The sequence below is a fragment of the Falco cherrug genome, chromosome 10 (assembly GCF_023634085.1).
Source record: "Falco cherrug isolate bFalChe1 chromosome 10, bFalChe1.pri, whole genome shotgun sequence".
Classification (NCBI taxonomy): domain Eukaryota; kingdom Metazoa; phylum Chordata; class Aves; order Falconiformes; family Falconidae; genus Falco; species Falco cherrug.
Window position 1 is genome coordinate 25539442 of NC_073706.1, and position 22914 is coordinate 25562355.

The 22914-nt window shown below is 37.5% G+C and overlaps 1 protein-coding gene across 1 annotated transcript in view; it reads left to right on the forward strand.

Moving 5' to 3' along the window:
* Nucleotides 1-22914, forward strand: part of DNAJC24 (DnaJ heat shock protein family (Hsp40) member C24) — a 38757-nt gene that overhangs the window by 14019 nt on the left and 1824 nt on the right. Inside the window, exons 3-4 of the mRNA XM_055723038.1 lie at nucleotides 12495-12633; nucleotides 22439-22507. Of these exons, the coding sequence (XP_055579013.1) occupies nucleotides 12495-12633; nucleotides 22439-22507 (208 nt within the window). The remainder of the gene's footprint in view (nucleotides 1-12494; nucleotides 12634-22438; nucleotides 22508-22914) is intronic.

Sequence of the window (22914 nt, forward strand, 5' to 3'; positions counted from 1 at the left end):
AAAGATTGAATGTCACAAGGAACCCTCCACTTTCTGTTTCTCCTCTTTGCAAGTGGAAAAAGCAGGCTACTTCCATGTTCCCTGCTAACTTCTGCCAATTGATTGAACATGTTGAAAAGATTGATTGTGGGCTAGGAAGGCAAGTTTAAGACCTGGAATCATTCTTTTCATGGAAGTGAACAAGTTCCACGTTTCAGAGAGAGTGCCTTGCAAAACCACTGAAATACAAAAAGTACCTTCAAAGTAGTTTTGTGGTGTTTTAATGTAAAGGCCACACCTCTTTTTTCCTTTTCTTTTTATTTTTCCTTCCCCTTTCCAAATACTTGTCCTGTGAAGCTATTCAGTACTGAATTGTGGTAGTTACTTAACAAGGGATAGCTTACAAAAATGTAAACAAGTGTGGAACCTGATCTAGTGAATGTACTCACTTCTCTGAGTATCCTCATGACATGCATGTATTACATTCCTGATTTTTTTGCAGATGAAATACGAGTCCCACGTTTAGCCCCCTGAACATACATCTTGCCTTTTACAGTCTTTGCGTACAAGAACGGATACGATCCCATCAGTTCACTATAGAAAGCCTGTAGGGGAAATGTGAGGCAGATATTTAAAAACAATAATAAACTTTTATTTGCTTTGGTCTCTGTTCTCCATCATGCTAGATAGACGGTGTCGTGCAGAGAAACAATGAAATGTTTTTGATGTAACCTTCTGGTAAGCATTAGGTGGCAGTAGTGTGTTGTATTTGGCAGCGGCTTTGTCTTTTTTTATCTTCTGCAATCTAGTGCAGTGTAATAAATGGAAAAAACATTTTATTTCTTACACTTTTTATAAAATGCTGATTTATGGTTGTTCTGACTGTATGTGACTAAGGGCAGCTGTTGTTTGGACTCTTGTGTATATAGGTGGGATTAGCATATTGTAGTTTCTGCACAATGTTCATGACTCATTTTCTGAGTATCTAACAGTTACAACATTAACTGCAAATACTCTGATGAGAAATATGCTGTTAATGGCTAAGTGAGTTTAGTTTTGCAGCCTTTTTCATGAGCTGTTACCATTTGTAAATTTAATATAGCCTGTTAGCTGAAGTATGATTTTTTTTGCTTCTGTGTACTTTTTTTTTTTTTTCTTAGATAAAAACCCATACTCAAGCTCCAGAGAATGTTGGTAGGAACATAATTAACCTTTCAGCATAGTGATGTTATTGTCACTCCAGATCTTAGACAAGTGTGGTTACCTTGTGACCCTTTTGGAGTTGTTTTTTTATCCCCTTCATCCTTGTTTCTCACAGGTAAAGGACCACAAGGAGTCTGGAACTGGTGTTGCATTGTATTAATTGGGCAGGATGATCAATTAATAGAAGAAAAGCCAGAAAGTGTTGACAGAACATGCTATCTAATTAGTACCTGATGAACCATGTAGGCCACAGAGCCCAGAGTGTAATGTTGCTTCAGGGTGGTTCCTGTAGAAGACCTTTATATGCAAAATAGGCCTGTAGAAAAGCTAAAAAAGAATATTTGAGCATAGTTGCAGTGAAGGAAATCTTTATTGCTGAAAAACTTCACTTTCCACTGTAAACTTGAGGAGAGCTAGGGATACTTAATACTTCATAGAAGAAGCACGTATCGAAGTATCAGCCCTGTGTTTTGTACAAGTTTTGCTCTTAAAAATCATGTACCCTTTTGTTTGTTTACGTCTCTTATGTAAGAGATGATTTACAAATTATGGAAATAGATGAAATAGTTGTTTTAAAATAAAACTATGTAGGTTTTCTTCCAGCTTTTTGGAGCAGTAAGAAAGAAGTAGGGCAGTAGGATTTCCTGTTGGCTTGTGATAAAATGCTAAGGAAAATGATTTTAAGTTAAGGGCAGATAGCACCACAGTGCTTTAGGGTTCCACCCTAACTGGTTTTCTATTACATATTAGTTTGTAATGGTTTTTCAGTTGAAAATTGAATAATTTTGAGTTGAAAAGCACTTTGAGTCTAGCAAGGCACTACTGCTAGAATTATTTAGTTACTGCTAATTAGGTTTTTTTTTCATTCATTTGTATAAATGTATTGGTAATTAATTCATACTGTTCATTCAGAAATTCTTCTTCCTCACATGATAAAAGTTTAATGGTTATGTGTTTAAAACAAATGTTTTTTTCAAAATGAATTCATTTTCTCCTGAAAGCAGCTTGAGCTGCTTTGTTTTACTGAAACAAACCGCTTCCTGTTTTAGAATACTTTAATTGAATAAATCACTTTTTTTTTTTTTGTAAAATACTTAAGTTTTTTTCATCCTGCCCTAATTTAATGAGTTCCGCTGGTGAAGTTAGAAAATAGCTTATTTTTTTCTGTGACCGTTCAGCAAGTGCCACAGGGTGGGGGTGAGGTGCATATTTGTCACCTTTTTTCTTGACCAGCACAGGTGGCTAAAACATGTTCTTAAATTTAGTTCTCAAAAAATTCAAATTCCAGTTTAATAAATGATTTTATAATCCAGTCTGTGTTCACATCACAGAATGGATTCTGCAAGAAAAAGACTGTAACCCTAAAGCGTAACAGCTAGTCTGCATAGATTCTAATCTGTGTATCACGCCCATAACCAAAGTAAATGATCATTTGGAGTCAGTGTGCTTGATTGCTCAAATATAGCTGTCGTATACATGGTGTAGGTAATAGCAAATATGTGTGCTAATTCTATTGCGTGCTGATAGGGCTTTGTGGCTTAAAGTATTCAGTGTGACAATGTATGTAAAATTAGCAAAAGTGTTAATGTTAAATGTAATTATATAGCTCCTGGAGTGTTGTAATTGCATTATATAGTTCCTTTCTTGTGCTGTGTCCAGCAGGGAGACTGTTCAGCTTTATATTTCGGTGTTGTATCAACTGATCTGCAACTTTCAATACATGCCACATAATTTGATTAAAAAGTCTGCTACACACCTTATAATGACATAGTATAGAACTGTAAATGTGTGGGTTTGGGGTGGTGAGGGAACGCACTCTCTAGACCATGTTAAGCTTAGCTATAGTATTTCAGATAACCCAAATTTAATATCTTGGATACTTCTAAACTGTCGAGCCCCGAGACCAATAGAAGCAGAATTCCTAATTTTGTGATAATGATCACGAGGTCTGGGGCCTTGACCAGCCACACTCTAAATTGCCTGCGGACAGAGATTTCGGGAAGGGTGAGCTTTGTCAAGAACCCAAAGCCAGTTGGAACTTTGCAATGGGAGGCCAGGGTTTTCCACAGCTATCACGCTAGTCTCTCGTGTTCACAAACTGTGGTAAGAGACTTTTAGATGGGCACTTCTGGATCAAAGCAGCAAAACTCTTCTACTTCCAAATGTAATTTTAGAAAGAGGAGGGATGCTGCACTTAAGCTTAATTGCCCAAACTTGATTCTAAAGCTGTGGGGATATGAAGACTGAACACTAGCTTTTTGGGGAGAGAGACGGGGAAAATGAGTACAGATACAGAGAATGTCAGCCTACCATATTATGTTGATTCTTGACATTGTTTAGAAGAGTTGTCGATTTCTTAGTTATTTATGGACGGGGCTTAAACACTGTCATGTGGCCAGATTAAGGAATCTTGTTTTAAGAACTGTAATTTCTTTCTAATAAAAATATGTCCATGTGGTCTGTTGATAACTAGAGAAATGGATGCAATTATATGACTCAATACAGCCCTTGTTTAGCAGTTAATTTCTCCAGACTTCTATGAGCATTTGGTCAGATCTACACAGATTTGGTTGTTGGTTTAAATCTAGCCAAGGCTGGTGGTGTCTTAATTGCTACCACAGAGCAACCATTTGGCCCGTGTGAGATGAATGTTGTCAAGGTACCTTCTGCAAGGCGGACACTCATCCACTGGGAATGTATCAAGAAAGTTTTCATTAATTGGTCCCTTTGTTGGCATTTGTGGCAGAGCAGCCAAAAACTGAGTATGAACAGACACTCTGTGTCAGGGGGTGAGATTTATTGGCAAGTCCCAGTAAAAACTGGTATTTACTACATATATTGTTAGCAGGGGCAAAGGACCTTCCTCTAAGAACTGCCTGGCATTAAATTTACTCAGATTATTATTTATATTTTTTTTAAAGGCAGGGAAATGTAACAAGAATTCAGACTATAATCAGAAATTGAATAGGAAATAGCTGGTTAATGTTTTTCTTCTTAATGTTGACTGTCTTGCAGCTTTTTAATATGATGTGAAGTGTTACGATGAGCTCTGTAGTCTACAGACAAATTTGCATGGACCTATGAATACTTATGTCAGATGAGAACACTTAAAGGTTTTGTCCTGACCTCTGTTAGCTTAACCTGTAGATAATAACAATTACAGTTGATAATGTACAAATGTTGCATAAAGCATGAGAAATGTTTTTAAACATAGTGTTCCTGTTTTGATACTTTCATGTTAATTTTAACTCTTGCATTTTGTTCTTGTTTTGTTAAAAGGATGCACTGCACTATGTTGCAAGGGGCATCCTGGTAATGATTTGTACATTTTGTCTGAGTGCAACACACTTGTTTGTTGCTATACTTTGTGTAGACCAAGACCATGTTAAGCTTTCTGTTCTGCTTGCTTACACCCATTTTGTCTTTAAAAGGATTTCAACTTACTTATTCCACATTATAAAATAATAGTTTAGCCTTATTAACCAAATAAACTGTTATATATTGACTCTGAGAGAGAATTCTGATTCTGAAATTTGAATATATTGCCTCTTCAATATTGAGCTTTTGATACAAGCATAACTGGATTGACCGCCGCCCCGTCCCCCCCCCCGATACTGATAATGTGGGTTTTAAAAGTGCTTGGTATTAATCTGTGTGATTCCAGTGAGCCGTCAAAGTCTCATCCTGTTGGATTCCCAGCCATGAGTCTGACTCTCTTCATCCAGCTGCTTCCAGTGTTTCCCCCTCTCATTCTTTGTTTCTTCTGAACAGCATAGTATCCAACTCTTGTGTCCACTTGCTGTCATCCATCTAACGCCCCTATCAGCAGAAATGGATGACATTGATGTGTACTGCTGTTATCTGAATCTAGCCGATGCTTATCCATAGTGACTTTCACTTTTGCAATGTTAATCCAGCCAATCCTTTGCTTACCACTTCATGACTTTCACCTCTTCTGTTTGCAATTTTAATTCAGTTCTGTCGTTCATCAAAAAGAGTAGTCTCACCAGATATGGAGCAGTGCCCTGTTGGTAAAGTTTCGGTTGAATTTCTCTTCCCTAACCATTACTGGTTTTCACCACCTCTTTACTTTTTAATATAAATACAGAACGTTTTACAAATTCCGGGAGGTATTGTAGTTGTAGTGTAGCTATGAACACCGTGGCTTCCTGTTACTTTTACTGCAACAACAAAAAAAAGGTAATTCATACTTGGCTGGAAATCTTCTTTGTAGCTGCATTACATGAAACAAATACTGTCAGGCTATAAAACTATCATAGTTACTACTGTGTTCCTCACATGGAAAAAGGGTGAAGTATGCTAAGAGATACGAAGTTAATTTTAGATGTTAATATTCTATCATTGACTCTTATTTACAGCTTAGATTTAGTCATTAGATGTAGTTCCTACAAAAGCACAAGTGTTTGAATGCATGTGAGTAATCCCCTGTTAAAATCTTGCTACTTGATTTACTCAGAAACTTCCAGTACATCTCTAGCTTTAGATGTAGTCCTTACTCAAATGTAGGTGCACATCCCCTATTGAAATAAAGCAGGAATTCAAGACTTGTCTAAACTTGTCAATTTAGTAAAGCAAGGTGATTCCATGAGACTGTAGATAATTCCAGAGCTAAAAATCTTTAGTAAATCGGGTAGTTTAGAAATGTACTATGCTGTAATTGTTGGTGGTACTGACTGCTTAGTGGTTACTTTATGACTCACAACAGTAAGTCTAACTTCTAAATTTTTCAGCTCTAATGGTTTCATCATTGTTCTATGTGTATCTACTTTTGAATTTTAGAATCTTAATAATGGTTTCCCTTAAGAAAAGAAAAAAAAAAAATCCCAAAGGTATATAATAAAAATTTAAAAGTCTGAAAATACTTCTCTGAAATTGTCTTGGAAGAGAAGGTCAAGATTTAATGCGGCCACATCTGGTTCATCCTTTTCGTATTCCTTTTTATTTGCTGCCAAAGATTTCTCCAAATGTTTCACAGCTTTGCATGAAATATTGGAAAGTACGAAAGACAAAGCCATAGAAAGCAGAGAGTACTCCTTAATTCAGCCATGGAAAAAACTTGGAGCTAATCTACTTCATTTTCCTCAATCAGAAAAAATGGAAAATGTACATTTTGAATAAGCTTATTTTAAAAAGCTGTGTAATTTTAGGGGGAAGTTCTTTACAGCTGTCTGTGAAATAGCGGTAAATGAAAGAAATTTTTCGAAATTTAAATGAAAATTTGGAAGAAGCAGTAGTTTTCGTAGAAAATAAAGCCTCCTGTTTTGATGTATGGAATTGGGGGTGTGGTACACCTTCAGGTTTTAAAGTGAATACCCCTTATACACAAGGCAAAATAACCACGGTCATGTATTAAGTAATAAATGAGAAGGACTGGTATTTTTTAAACCTTGTCTAAATAACCAGCCTTTTCAATTTGTTGTGTGGAAAAGTAATTATGAGTAAAAGTTTGACTCTATCAAGTAATTTAGTTGTGTGTTCCACAGTTTAGCAAGAGATTACAGATTTAGTGTAGAATGTATGCTTCACCCCTCCCCTCCCAATAAGTCACATTAAGTTGATTCTCATGGGGTACTATAAATTTCTTTTAAAAAATATATTCATGAGCACCAATAAGAAATGTATATTAAATAGGTTTAACTAGAGGGTTTCTGCTTGCTAGTTTGAATTTGATTAAAATCAATCAATTGCATTACATTTATTGCCTAAAGTTAAGCAACTTGTATGAGTGTTAGGAGTATAGGGACCTTGGTGTCATCTCTGTGCTCCTTCCTTTGCTCAACCAGCTACTGTAGTTTCTCACCTTGTGCTATGAGAGTTCTTAAGGTTTGGTATGGATGTTGAGATGTAATACCTTTACAGTTATTGACAAAGTGGTCTTTATTAACTTCCAGGGATTGATTTTGCAATTCCTAAAGTGCAGGAGGGACCAAACTTCATGGAGTATAAAGTAGGCAGAAATTAAAGAATATAGCAGTTGAATGTACTGTACTGTGTTTCAAATTCTTATTCAAACCCTGTGGGCGAAAACCATATGAGTGGTACAATGTATAAACAAAAATATCATTGTATAAATAAAATATATGATGGAACTCAAGTAATTTTTGGAGATTCTACACTTCTAATTATTTGGTGAAACAACAACATTAACATCTTTTTTTCTGAGACAGTGTTTGCTCACTTGCTTGTTCTTTATTCTATAGTAGGTATCAAAGGCAATAGATTAGCATAATGAAATACAAATAATTTACCTAAACTATGATCACAGAATGGTCAGGGTTGGAAGGGCCCTCTGGAGATCACCTTGTCCAACCCCTGCTAAAGCAGATGCACCTACAGCAGGTTGTGCAGTCACATCCAGGCAGGTTTGGAATGTCTCCAGAGGAGACTCCACAGCCTCTCGGGGCAGCCTGTGCCAGGGCTCTGTCACCCCCAAAGTAAAGAAGCTCTTCCTCATATCGAGAAAGAACTTCTTGTGTTGCAGTTTGTGCCCCTTGCCTCCATCTTGTCACTGGGCACCACTGAGAAGAGCCTGGCCCCGTCCTCTTGGCACTGGCCCTGAAGATATTTGTAGACACTGGTAAAACCCCCTTGCTCAGTCTTTCTTCTGCAGGCTGAACAGCCCCAGCTCCCTCAGCCTTCCCTCATCAGGGAGATGCTCCAGTCCCTTAACAGTCTTTGTAGCTGGACCCTCTCCAGCCGTTCCCTGTCTCCCTTAACTGGGGAGCCCAGCACTGGACACAGCACTCCGGATACAGCCTCACCGGGGCGGAGCAGAGGGTTCATGTTCCGTGAAAATTTTCTGAACTTTTGAGTACCCGCATAGCTATGAACTGAACTTGTATCTGTGTTTCAGAGTGTGTTTGCCAGGTGATACGCTGTTGCCCACTGTACCCAAACTGCTGAAAAGTACAGTCTGATGTATTTTAAAAATAAGGCAGTTCAATACAGTTGTTTTAGAAAGGTATAATAATGGTGCTGTAACTGAAAGGGGCATGAGGGTAAGTTTGTATTGGCCTACTTTCCTGTTTCCCTGCAGCACTAAAAATTTCACCGAGTCTCCGACAGACAATGCTTAAAGTGTGTTTGAGCTTTTTTTAATTTTTTTCTCAGTGATTGTAAAAACTAAACCAAACAAAACCCCTAAAAATCATTTTAAAATTAACCCTTACACCAAGAGCCAGAGTCCTCAAGAAATGCTATTCCAATGTGACGTTCAAGATAAACAGCAGGGAGTGAGCAGTGTCACATGTATGCGATGATTTTTATAGATGAACTAATATATTTCTATTATCAATCAGTTTGTGTTTAACATTAACAATAACTACAAAGCATCTTATGCTGTGAAGTTAAATAAATTCCAGTCTTTAGTAATGGAAAGAAGTTAGCAAATTACTTCTAGTAGAGGTATAAAAAAGGACAACTGGATTGGGCATACGTAAGTAACCTTCCCCCCCCCCCCCCCCCCCGTCAGACTCGAGAAAATATCCTTTATTGTTTTTATAAAGTCCTATGAAGTAGTAATGTGTTAGTAAAAATTATTACTGTGTTCAAAAATGAGGATGAATGCTCCGCAAAAAGCTGTTTTTATGGAAGTATTGCTTAAAAATGTTGTGTATGATACAGCTGAAAACAGCGTTCAGATGGCAAGTATGAATGACAAATAATTTGCACAGAATTTGAGAAGTAGTAGTGCAAGAGACATTGGAGGGCTCTAACATTTTGAGTAAGAACTTATAACGTGATGTATAGAGGGAGAGATGAACAATAGTTCAGTTTGAGTAGAAGGAGATAGGTCGAGTAGAAAACAGGCTTGTCCGTTCTCATTACGGAGCTTGCACGCGGTTGCAGCTGAGATTAACCCAGAAATAAGGCTGAATGGGAAAAGAGGAGGAGATCAGAAATGTACATCCTATTTCACCTTCTTCAAAACAAAACCAACCCCCTGGCTCTGAGGCAGCTCCTCTGAAGGATGTGCTGGAGAGGGAGGAGAATCAGAAGCGAGAATATGGTAACCAAGAATTAGGGAAGAAGCTACCAAAAAAAAAAAAAAAAAGTTTGGTTGATTAATGTCAGAAGTATTGGTGGAGGACATTACAGTCTCTGAACTTCAGCTATGAGTAGGTTGGTTGAACCTTTGATAAGGTGCCCTCTGTGGCTGGTCTCTGACCTGGCTGAACAGGGTCTAAAACAGCAGGAGGGAGGACACGTCCTTTGTTGTCTCAGAGATGGAGGAGAAGGGTATGGGCAGTTGAATCAAGAGTGGATTTTTGCTAGAGAAGCATTCTTGGATTCTGATCAGCAAGCTGGAGAATAGGAAAAGGGAGTCAGTGAGAACAGGTACACAACAAATTCAGAGGAAATGGGGTCACTGGGAGAAAAAAAAAAAGAGGATTAGAGTAAAAGAGCAGAGATTTGAGTATTATTTTATTTTAGCGTAGACATAGGCTACTAAAGTCATCAAATGATAATAAAGTAACAAGCCCAGCAGAGGAAGGAGCAAATGGTTTCAGAAAGCACGGAGACAAAAGTTGATTTCTTTTTTTTAATTAGTAGGTCCCCTACAGCGTAGTTAGTTACATGGAGTTGTAGTCTTTAGAATATAAAAATTGTATGTGCTACAAATACTAACATTTCCAAAGCTTTAAGAAAAATGTTAAATGATAAATCTGAAGAATAATTAATTTTCTGCGTTATTAAAGAAATGAACAGAATGGCCTTTTTCTGTATTGATTGTTATTTTCCCAGAGTACTTTTGTGACATTCGTGGGTTACTGTTTCTCACTGACTACTTCCAGTACAGCCCAAAATCACTTCTCAGTCAGGCAGTTTTGGTGTAGCAAGGGAAAAGTGATATTCTGGGGGTGTTTTCTCAACATTCTTGGCAGGAGAGAAGCCAGTATTCTTAGTGCTGGTTTGGGCAATGGGTCAGTAATGTTTTCATGTGTCTGTAAGAAACTGAGTTGAGGAGATGTGGTCCCTGTGGCAAATCCAAACATACAGCAGTATGAGCAACAGTTTTCTGGCAGTGCTATTCAAATCTAGTTAAATTTCTGTGGTGCCAAGTCTGGTATAATACTCCTTGGATGGGCCTTTACATCCTTTTGGGTGTAAGCTAGTAGGAGAATGCTTAGAGCATCATCCGAATAGAGTGAAACACACAGGAGTCATAGAACTCTCTTTTTAGGTATTACGATTAACCCTACAGTATTTGAGGTGGGTCCAAATTTTAAATACAGCATCTGAAATATTTTTAAATAATGAAGTATCATTTTTTAGCTAAAATACTGCTTTGAGGAGTAACTGCTGGATTCACACCTCAAACATCATTATTAAAATAAATAGCATTGCTAAAAGAAAACCATATGAGTCTTTAATGTGGTTTGATGATTTTGCCTTGTATGCTTATTAAGCATTGATATTTATTTTTTTAATTACTTTTTACAAATGTGGCATACAATCAACTGCCAAAGTTAAAAATGCTATTAAAATTGAAATACAACAGGAAAAGCTGAGGTTTCAGAGAAATGGGCTTGAAAACAAATAATATTTTGAAATGCCTTTTACGGTACAGTGTGATGCATGCCAGCAGAACACTGAATTTAGGGCCTACCAAATAAAGGGATAATTACTCATTATCTAATTAGCTATTTAGGATACAGTGACTAATTGCAGTGACCAAAAATTTTTTATTTGTTTGCACCTTAGAATTTTGTCATCTTCTGTTGGGGAGACAAGAAAGGGATCTTTAAGAGATAAACCTTTGTGGATCGCAACTGTGCTTCAGCCATGTTTTCAGCAAGTTGCAAGCTAGTCCTTAGTCTTGAATGCAGAGATGAGTTCAAGTATACTTACTGGTATGTGGAATGTACATTTTTAAACAAAACCAAAAAATGTACGTTTGTGTACAGACTTCATACTTGAGGTTGCAGGTACATTCATTTGTTTATGGAAAAATACATAAGAAAAAACTTGAGGTCAAAGCTTAATATTTTGCTCTTATGTACATCGTCTTGTCATACAGGGGATTTATCAGGGTACCACCCATCAGTGCAAATGACAGATACATCAGCGAGCAAATAAACTCCAGTAAATGGTCCTTTTACATTTTGGAACTTATAAAGCACACATTATATTTTTTTCTTTCCTTTCCAAAATCAGTTATAAACTAAAACAAAGGGATTCAGTTAATCGGAAATCTGCTCAAACAGGAGTTTTCAGGCTTAAACTCTGCTATACATTTCAGTGCCCCAGCTGATCTTGGTATAAAGGGCAGAAGTTAAAGCTCTGGAATAAGGGATATCTTGATTTATAACATGGTTAACAGCTGATAGGTCTGTTTATATTGCACCTTCCTCATCTTAGCTGTTTCCTCTTGGTCCATCACTTCTACTGAGCAATTTAAAATATCAAAAAAAGAGATTTTTGGAGATGAAGTAAAGCTACAGGAAGATGGAGCTTTGAGAGTTCCTTTTCAGTAGACATTTGAACCAAAAAAGGTAGAATGCTTTGTTCAGAACCTGTAGTACAAATGGTAGAGAAAACGTGTCACCATTTCAATTATCACTGCCTATTTAACATGGGATTTCTTGCAGCCATGTCCTTGAATAACCATTTCTTAACTAAAATGACACAATTTTGTAGCCAGTGATCCATGACTTTAAATATTTGGAAGGGCTATTGATTCACTGAACTGGAAGAAATTAAAGATGTTGAGGCATATTTTCAAAAGTAGAATTACATGTATTGTAAATTATATTTGACCGTGTATATTCTATTTACCATTTAAATAATAAATTAAAAAAAAAAATTAGCTACACATAGTAAGCATTCAATTTTTCTGTAATAGCCTTAACTGAACATTGGTGATATTGTTTAAGTCAGTTATGTGTAATATTACGAGAACTGCTAGCACCTGCAGCACCTCCTCTTGTTCCTGTGTCATGGTCCTCTGCAGGTACCTATTTCTGTTTGTGGTAGTCGCTCTCTCTAGGTAAATCGTCCATAAGACCAATGATTCCATCAGCAAATTATCCAGAAAATGCTGTCAGTGTACATGGTGACATTTGTGCCACTGGTGGTTTTGTTGCCATTTCAGTGGTCTAATTAAATTGGCAGTTTTCTCTTGTGCCCAGCATCGTTGTCTCCCTTCCTTTGGCACCTTAGCTCAGACCTTCTCCTTTTTTCTGTCCTTTTAACTGAATATCAAATGCATTATTGATTGCTCCTCTTCCACCCTCCTCACTTCCACTCCCCTCAACTTTTTTTTTTTTTTTTTTTTTTTTGATTGGCAGTATCATCCAGACAAACAGAAGGCAGATGTGCCAGCAGGAGAAGTGGAGGAGCGCGTGCAGAGGTTCATCGAAATTGATCAAGCGTGGAAAATTCTAGGGAACGAAGAGACAAAAAAAGAGTATGACCTGCAGCAGCGTGGTAGGTTCCTGCCAAGGAGTGCTGTAGTGGCAGCAGCTCTTTAAATAAGCAGGGTCTGGGAGTGGTAGTTAGATGGTATTTTAAAATGCTGTTTATTGCTGAACCAAATGTTTCTTTCGCTCTTGTCCTACTTTCAAATGTGGATCCATTATTTATAGCTTTTGCTACACATACGTTAGCTAGTGAAAACATTTGAATTACTTCCAACAAAACATTAGGTGGCATTATTCCTAATAATTTGAATGAATATGAAATCTATACTAATTACAGACCTTAGCCCTTTTTATTAAGGCAGTTTCATTAAGCATTCTTCATTTTAAATCTTACACTACATTTTGTTGCAATATCTTAGATATAGGTATTAATTCATTATACACCTAGCATTCAATGTGTATGGGTTCGTAAGCACTTCAGCATCATTAAGAGACATTCTTTTTGGTGGTGTGTATGTTATGGTAGTTTTCATAATTCATATGTAGTCTAAACTAGTTTTTTTAAAGCAGGTTTATAAATAATATTCCAATATAACACATTAACCAGGCAGCTCTAGCATGCATTTCTTTTTATACCTCTCAGAAAATAGCTTCTTAAAACAGTGACAGGCTGTTGTGAGAAAGAAAGGGGGGAAATGTAGGTCAGGTCTGTCACACATGGGCTACCATTACATGAAGTGATAGGCTGTCTTTCTGCTCTGGCCTCAGGATAGGAGTCCCTCAGCCTTCCATTAGAACCTTCAATAAATGTATATCCACCCTACATGTTAATGGGGGGAGTCAATAATAGTGTATTGCCCGTGGGGAAAACACTCAGTCGCACTCTGCAGTAACACACTCCGGTCCGACATTGACGTGTAGCCACCACCACTTTTGAATGTGTCTGATAAAAGCCCACTGTCTCTGCAGCTTGTTATTGAATTCTCTTCCATTGTACATTGGCACACCATCAGACCTTTCTCTCTTGTGCTGATTTTTAACTCCCCTGCCGCTGCGGATACCAGAACTTCGAGAGACAAAGGCTTAGTCATTCTGGCAGATATGCATCACTGCAGGATAAAAAGTGATATATAATTGTATATCCCCAGAATGAATTCTCTAGTTAAATAATCTTGTATTTCAGACTGTGTGAGTTCTGGAAAAGAGGGTGGAGGGGTGAAAACGGAACCGTTGAATAAATATTTTAAAAGAATGAAAGAATTGAATCTTGTGCTAATTTGTTACGTAAAGAGTATTAAGATCAAACTTAAATACATTTATCATCTCAAGCTTATTTTTTAAATGCCTGAACGTGATGCCAGAACAGGAATTTCTGCTACCCAGTGTTCTCATCCTGTTGTACTCTTAGAATTGTAGTATCAGCTGTGTCCTTCATTTTTACAAATTGTACATGCACAGGAAAAAAAGAAACATTAGAGATTAAGTTAGAAGTCTTTGTGTATCTAGGGAGTTTTACCTAAAGCTTAAATATAGGCTATGAGGTTCTGTTCTGCTTGGGTCAGGTTAATCCACTGAAGTCAAGAGCTACATCAGGATCTAATAAGTTACTTTGTTTACCCATGGAATTTAAGGACATTGCTATAAATTAGTTTTGACAAAACTTATTCTACAGTATTTTAAAGGTTATCTATATTTCCTGAGATTCTTCTGCACTCAGATGAGTTCTTTGAAAAGCTGTCTCAAGATTCTGTAAAAAAGATTTAGTAAATAAAGAAAACAAATAGTACATTTATTTACACGGGTATTTGGTAATGGGGTGGTGATGGGATGGATATATTTTAATACTAGAGGGTGCCATTCACAGCGGACCTGGTGTTTCACACTGAGGCACATGTAACATACATGTGCAGTGCTGTTGCTTTCTTTGCAGCATGTTACCTGGCAGCAAGAGGATGGTGAAATAAATTCTAGTTCTTTGAATGCCTGTCAAGCTGCTTCTGAAGTCATGATTCCAGACAAATTTGTAGATGCTGCTGTAAAAGCTCACAGAAACAAAGGAATTGAGACAGCAGCTAAGGGGAATAGTGATGAGAGAGAGAACAGCAAGTTAGTAAGACTGCAAAGCCTAGGAAGCAGAATCTGAAGGATACCAGTGTGCATGTGTGTGGGGCTGTCAGTCGGCAAGAAGTCCTTTGCGCTGAAGTCTTTCCCCACCCACCCCCCCTTCCAGTTTCACAAATTGTTTATTTGTGTGGGACTCTTCTTGTCTGAATCCTTGAGAATAACCAGTGAATGTGCTTTCATATCTTAATACTGCTTTTCTCTGAACGTATCACTGTGGTCTACTAATTTTTTATGCCTTCAAGCTATAGTATTAAAGAGGAAAGGACAAACCTCAAACCATTTAGAGGTTTAGCTCAAATATTTATTCTAACCTCTCCCTTCTTGTATGTTTTGTGATTATTTTTTTTCCAATTCACTGTTTTGTCATATCTTTAACGACATGTAAGAGTACCCTTTTATAGTGGTGAACCTTTTGCTTCCAATCCCTGTGAAAAATCTGGGGGGTACAAAAAGCTGCATAACAACCTGCCTATTAATAATGGCATTTTTTTCCTCAGCAGATTTTATTCTTAGAGATTTGTTCATTCTTTGTTCAGTATCCCACTTAGAAAAGATGAACGTGTAGCTAAAATCAAGTTTGCCAGCAATAATTAGCAAAAGTTTTTCAGTGAGTTTGGCTTGGAAAAAACTGGTTTATGGTCTTCATATTAGAAGTCATCTGAACCCTGAAAGTTCATGGTTTTCTGTCACAGTTTGAAAGAATAAAAAACTTCTCGCAGAATCGGAGAATCACGTAGGTTGGAAGGAACCTTCACAGGTCAATCTCCTACTGAAAGCAAGTCTACGTGGGTCAGTTGCTCAGACCTTATCCTACCTAGTTTTTAGGGTCTCCAAGAATGGAGATTCCAGAGTTGCTCTGGGGAACCTGTTCCAGTGTTTGAATACCCTCAGAGCAGAAAAACCAAACCAGGAAACCAAAAACCCAAACCCAAACCATGTTTTCCCCTCTATCAAGTTGGATATAAGGACTCTCTTTGCAGCTTGTGCCTTCCACTGTGCACCTCTGAGAAGTCTTCTTCACACCCTCCTGTTAGGTAGCTGTAGACAGTGAGTCGCCTGCGTTCTTTTCGCCTCTCCTTGTATGATGTGTGTGCCAACACCTGACCGTGCTGGCAGTCCACCTGACTTGCTTCTGTATGTCAGGGATTTGTACTGGAAACACCAAAACTGGACACAGGACTGCAGATGCCACCTCATTAAGCGCCGAGTAGAGGAGGAAAAAAATCACCTCCTTGACATGCTAGCTACGCTCTTGCTAATACAGCCCGGTATAGGGTTGGCCATTGCCACAAACATGCCCTGCTGACTCGCTGGACCTGTTGCCTACCAGGACCCTCAGGTCCTTTTCTGGAAAGCTGCTTTCCAGCCAGTTGCATCTCAGCCTGTACTGATGCATTAGGTTATTTCCATCCCAAAAGTGGGACTTAATCTTTGTTGAACCCTTTGATGTCCCTGTCATGCCATTTCTATATCCTACCCTGCAACTTTTGTGGATTTTTGTTGACTTGATACACAGTTCCTTTGTATTTTAAACAACCACAAAATTAAGATAATTCATTTTACTATATTAGCTTACTTTTTAATTATTAACAGGTCACAATTAAAATTCAGCCAATAAACTGGTGACTTTTATTAATTTCTGGCATTAAATGTAACAATTCTAAACTAGTAACGGGATTGACACTAAAACCAGTTGCTCTGTATATGTTTTTGGGGCAGAGGGTAGAGAAATTTAAGAATCAGGGTTTTTTCCATATATGGCTCCAGTGAGGATCTATCCAGGATAATACATTTTTACATGTTGATGGACTTAGGTGTCCATAAAGCTCAAGTGTTTATAGGGTGAGGGATGTAACCACTAGTAGTTTTCACAGCTCAGTACATACCTCCCTTTGATTTTCAATTTTTAAACTGCGTTTTTAGAAAAATATTGCAGATGCAGTTTTCATACGTTAATATATATTTATGATTCCATCCTTTCTGCACATTCCCTTTAGGCAGTGGCACACAACAAAAATCTTTAGTTAGCCTAAAATAGCTTATTTTAAAATACCTGGTCTCTAATTCAGCTTTCACTGACAATATCAATCTCTTTAAAACCTGAAAAATCTTTGGAGCTGTGTCTTTGCTCTCAGTTAAGCTTCTATTGCAGGTTTAGAAAGGGAGTCTTACACAGGTGTGGTCATAAATGAAGCAAATGAAAAGCCAAGCTAAATAGGATGTAGCTCCTTCTCCCTCTGCCCCTTCCTCATTCCTCTCCTAGTACAGTAAACTGAAAAAAACTGCTTTGGAGACGGTCACTTTTCTGTTAATCCAGCATTCCCTCCTGCTCCAGCAATAAAGTGATGATATTGTGTTAGACATCAAGATACCTTACATAATTTGGTAAATGGGATGCCAGAAGAATAACCTTACAAATCCACTATGAGAATAAGCAATAGAAGCAAGACAAAAGCCTACAAAAATTATTTTAATAGCTAGCAGGAACGGCAATTGAGCACCTTGGCTACATTATAATAAGAAAAGAAAAAAATTAATGCGGCATATTTTAGTTGTTCCGTGTTAAGAAAATTCCTTTTAAAAAAATTTTAGACCAAAATAAAGCTTTTAACATGGCCATTACTTTCGGCTTTTCAGTGTGCCAGGTTATACTTTTTTAATTGACAGAAGTGTGTATTCCTTCTGTAGCCATGGATTTTACGGCTGTAAGACCCTCGGCTGGAGCTGGAACATGAGCCTTTTACCATAGCTCTTTGCAGTTAATTCTAACGTGCATTGGCTACAAGTGAAGCGGGTTTTTTGTACTATTTTTTTCTTAACAAATATAGCTTTTTGTTACAAAGATTCCTCACACGTGACTCCCTTATAATTTCAAATTAAAGTAAGCGTGGTTATTTTAAATTAATGCAAAAGACTCAAACTTAAGTAATTGTTTAAAAACTAAACAGCCTATTAGAAAAAAATAACTTGTGAAAACATCCAGGTTTCAAGTACTGTGATGATTTTGATACTGAGCAGATGCTATGAAGAGTATTCAATTGACTATACATATCTTGAACATTTTCTAATTATGTGTTTGGTTTCAAAAAAAAAAAAAAACAGTTCTAAGTATATAACTGATAAAAGAGCTAGAAAAATCTTTTTGGTATTATGACTGGTTTTACTATTACCATAAACTGTTAAAAGGGTTAAATTTCCATTTACTGCTTGCAACCCTTTTCCTAAACCTCAGCCCTAAATAGCCCAAGAAATATTTATTGTATCCTCAAGTGAAACTTAAATACCTTTCCTCTTTTACAATTTCTGAATGACCCAGCAAGGGCTCTAGTAAAGCTTTACTGAACCAAGCTGCTAATAGTTATTTAATGTTGTTCTGTAGCCTGAAAGAATCTCAGTAGATTTTTCCTTTTAATCTCTTTGAGCTGCAGGCTCGTAAACCTCCCTGATGAGCCTGCCAGTGTTTTCTTAGATCCTGCAGTTGAGACAATGGAGCTGCGGAATCCTTTCACCTCTTGTTGTCAGACAAATCCAATAGATGGCAAAGCCAAGCAGGCTGTACTTCTTGTGAATTAAAACTTGGTTTGTAAGGTATGGCAGATGCTCATGTCTTCACAGTTTTCCCTACCTGTTCAGGAATGTGTTTCAGAAAGTACAACTCAGCACACAGTTCTACAGCTTGAGTAGACATCGCGTGTAAGTAAACCTACCACGTAACTCAGTACTGGTAATAATACCAGTCTTAACCTCCTCTGGCAAGGGAGTGAAAATCAGACATCAGTTTACTTCAGAGAGCCACTAACAAGGGAGGCATGGTTGTAATAATAGTTACGTAGATTAAATGAGGAAGAGCACAAGAAATAATACTCACTAACACACTCTCTGAAAACTGTTAGGTTTGTAGTTCTGCTTGGAAGCTCCTCAAACTCATACTGGGCTGTGCCTCTGTTTTTAAATAAGTGGCTACATCTGTTTCTCTGTCTTAAGGTTTGTTAGGTTGGGTAGTGTATTTAATAGGAGAACTAAAAAATAAAAAAACTTCGTTCAACCCTGGAAAATAAGTTTTTCTTGTTTGAACCAGATAAGCAAATAAATGCAGCATACAAAACTTACAGACAAGAGAGGTTACTGGCTTACATGCTAAGAGTCAAGAGTACTAACTGAAAGTTTGCATCTTTTGAGATAACCAGTAAGACTCTTTCAGACTTGAGCTTCATACTAGGAATAACGATCTCAGTTCAGGCTGGAAATTGTATGAGTGATTAATTTCACCTGTTGATTTTTTTAAGTTTTTTATATTTTCAAAATTACAATTGCAGTAATGGATTAGAAAAACTTCGTTGAAATTCTGTCCCCCAGGCTTCATACTGTACTATGTTTAGAACAGGAGAGAGGGGAGACTTTTCCTTAGCCTTCCTGTTGGTTCCTTCGTCATTACCTCGTCTTTGTTACTTTAATGGTTGGATTCAGTGATCTTAAAGGTCTTTTTCAAACGAAATAATTCTATGATTCATGAGTAACTTTGCTTCAGGAAGTATGATAACTTCATTAATTTGCATCTCACCAGTTCTTCATGGTGGCATGTGGTCCATCTACCCTTTTTGTATTTTCTACCAGCAAGACATGACCTAGACTTCCACCTCCAATCATATAAAACTTGTTCTGAGTGAATTCCTGCTTCGTGGATTCCAAATAGGAAAGCCTGGTTTCTTTTTAACTCAATTTTTTGCTACCTATAAATGAAGCTTAGGAAAAGCTGTTCTTCCTACAACTGAAGAGACCATTTTCCTTTGTGAACTTTTCTTCCCAATATTACCAAAAAAAAACCCCACAAAAAAACCCCAAAACAACCAGGTGAAATAAGAAGTGCTTGAGTGCTTGCCTTTTCCATGCTTTTCTCACAGTTACAGTACTGTCATCTTCTATCACAGTGGAGAGAAGAACCTGAAGGTAGCTAGGCAGACAGACTTCATTCTGATCTTTGCTTTTCTTTTTTATTTTTTTTCTTCCTCAAAAAAGAGGTGGAATCTTTAATTCACACAAGGCCTGCTGGAGGAGAGGCCTCTGACTGGTGGTGTGGGTGTTCTCAGGACATTTGCTGTTCCTGTCCTCGCGTTTTGTAGCAAGAAGGCTGTACCAAACTAACTCCAAGTAACTAATATTAGAGTCATTTGGCACGAGTTAAGACCATCTGTCTTACTCTATTTGGACATTTCATGCAGTTAATTAAATGTTCTGTTAAGAAAAATGTTGTTACTTTGTATAACTAAAACATTACCCATAGTTCTTGTATATGTAATTGAGAGCATCCACAACAGTGAGAACGACTGATTGACAGGTATATCTTCCCGTTTTCTTTCATCATAACACTCCTGCCCATTTTTTTCTCGTTCTTTGGACAGCAGTAAAGTGTTAGGTGTGAGTGGGATAATTTTCTTTTCATCCTGACCTTTTCATTACAGGTGTTCGGCAAAGGTAACATCAAAGAGGCTGTATTGATTCTGCCGTTATTTCCAATGTGTCTGATTTTTTTTTAATCTCCTTCATTAAAACTAATTTAGATGACGCTTATTCTCAAGGATATATAATGTGCACTTCAGCTAAAATTAGAACAATCATTTAGTTGCAAAATAATGATTGGGACTTAATGTCTGGTGCTTGTGGTTTGTTTTGGGGTTTTTTAAACTGGCTGAAATTTCCTATTTGAAAACTCAAAATGTAAGTATTAACACTCACACACACACTCTTATAGATTAGTATAGTTAAAATGCAAGGAGTTCACTACCAGTACATTAAATTAATACTGCTACCTATGGTACTCTATTCTTAAAACTGATAGAGCTGTGCAAAGAAAACAATTAAAATAAAAACCCAAAACAACAGGTTGGTTAGGTTGTGAAACTGATTTAGAAAACTAATTATAGAATGCTGTGATTAGCTGTTGCTAGGATTATACTGTTATAGTAGCCTTAAACTTCTTTGCAACAACTTACAGTACTTGGTTTTCAGTTAGGAATCTTACTTGCGAATAGCTTGCTTTACACAGTTAATGTGTGAAATCAACTAATGCAGTATTGATGTCTGTCTGTTCTGAGTTACTACTTCACTGCTACCTGTTACCACCTTTAAAAGAGTAAGGTGGTTGCAATCAGGGGATGATGTTTGGTGATAAAGAAGAAAATGCGCTGTTATCTGATCAGATAAAGGTTGGAGATGTGCAGTTTTTCTGGGGTATTATTGGAGGAGGTAGCTGCAAAGTCCCTTAATTCTACTTTTCCGTCCAGAGCAAAGAGTAGTTACACAGAAGAAGCTGGGAACCATTTAGAATACCCTACAATCGCTAGTGATCAGGTAGGCAGTCTGTCAGGAATTAACATAAATAAAGCAGTCTGGGCCTCTGACTTTTTCAGCAAGTGCTCAGTAAGTAGTTTCAGCATATATTTCATAGAAAGCCATAGGAAACACTGGATGCTCTAGAAAGTTTGATGTTATTAAACTATGACACTTGCTTGAAAACTCATCGATCCAAAAGAAGGAACACTTACTTTCTCGTAACAACCCAATTTAAACCTTAAATAAGCAATAAGCTCCTAAGTCTTGCCAAATCTAAGGCATTTCTGTGTATGTGCTGAAGAAAAGCTTTCAGGTGTTTCTGCTTCTTTAAAATACAGCATTTGGAGAGTTGGAGCTTCCAGGTGTCAGGCAGCAGCTGTGAGGTTTCGTGTAGTGAGTTTTAAGGGGGTTATGTCTTTTTTTTCCTTTTTTTTTTCAATTACCTTTGATGGCTTCACTTGGAACTTTGTTGACAAAGTCTTGTATTGTCAAGTTAAAGAACTTGGTGTGAACTTTGTAGGTGAAGTACCAAGTGTGCTGATAAACTGCAAGAAACAATTTGTATTTGTATTGCATAGTCTGCATTGGTGAATTTCTGTTGTACACTTTTCGTGTCGTGCTGTACTCCACGTTGGCAGCAGCTCTCCTGGGTGCAGGCCAGAACTGACCTTCTTTCTGTGCCGAGAGACTCTATCATAAAAGAATGCTTAGACTAGGCTTCCCCTAAAAGTGTTTTGCATTTCTCTTCTGTTAGGAATATCTTTTTGCAGGAATCTTGCCATTCTCCTCGCACAACTCTTAACATTTACTTGGTGTTTATTGCGGTGGGGATGGGGTGGTCGTGAGTGTCCTTCTAAAGGAGAATGGGTTGCCCAAGAGGGATTGTGGGGTCTCCATCTGTGGAGATACTTAAATCTGACTGGACATGGACCTTGGCAACATGCTTCAGCTGACCCTGCTTGTGCAGGAGGGTTTGATTAGGTGATCTTGAGAGATCCTTTCTGACCTCAACCACTCGATTTTGTGAAAAGTACAGCCTGTGAAAAAAGATTTCAGCCTGTGGGATTGTCATTATAGCCAAGCTTTTAAAAGGTATTTATAGCAAAACAAAAGTTTGCCCCTAATTTCACATAATTGTTTGGGAAGCGCAAAAGTCCTGGTCTCAGTAGCATCTTAATTTCAGTAATACATCTTCACCACTTGCTTCTCCTGGCTACAGCAGGACATTTTCCAGCTTATACAGAGATATGAAAACTAAAGTTTTAAAGAACTGCATTTTTATCTGATAACCTGGTCTAGGTATGACTCTCTGGTAGGGACCAGATTGACTGCTAGGTAGATAAAACTATTAATTTATCAGGAAGAAATAAGGACCTGTACATTACCAGGACTGAACATCTGTCATGTTTCCTTTGTAGAAGATAATCTGACAAAAGAATGGCCGGTACACGCCCAAATTTATCTTGAAGATATGACCTGGAATGAAGGTATGAGTGCCTTACTACTTGTTCCCAGTGCTTTTCATTCTTGCTGCAAATAGTTTCTATTTCTTCTGATACCATTATGTTGTCTTATTGATAAATTCTATTTATATTTTCCTCAGATTTAGCTGTTCTGTTGTCTGTGATTACCTGAATTGGAACTTTACTTTGCAATACTTATTTTGTATTCTGTCTTCATCTCTTCCCCCACCCCGCTTGCAGTACCACTTTTCACCTAGCCCTCTTCTTATAACTGAGTATTTAGATTGCCGGATTCTTCCCAAATCTCTCATGCATCTTCTTGCTTTTTCTGTGATGGCAGAATGCAAGTGCTTTAGTGCTTTCATACAGATACTTTTTTTCATCTGACAGTGTGTTACTTTCCTGCCTTAGATCACTCTAGCTTTTATCAT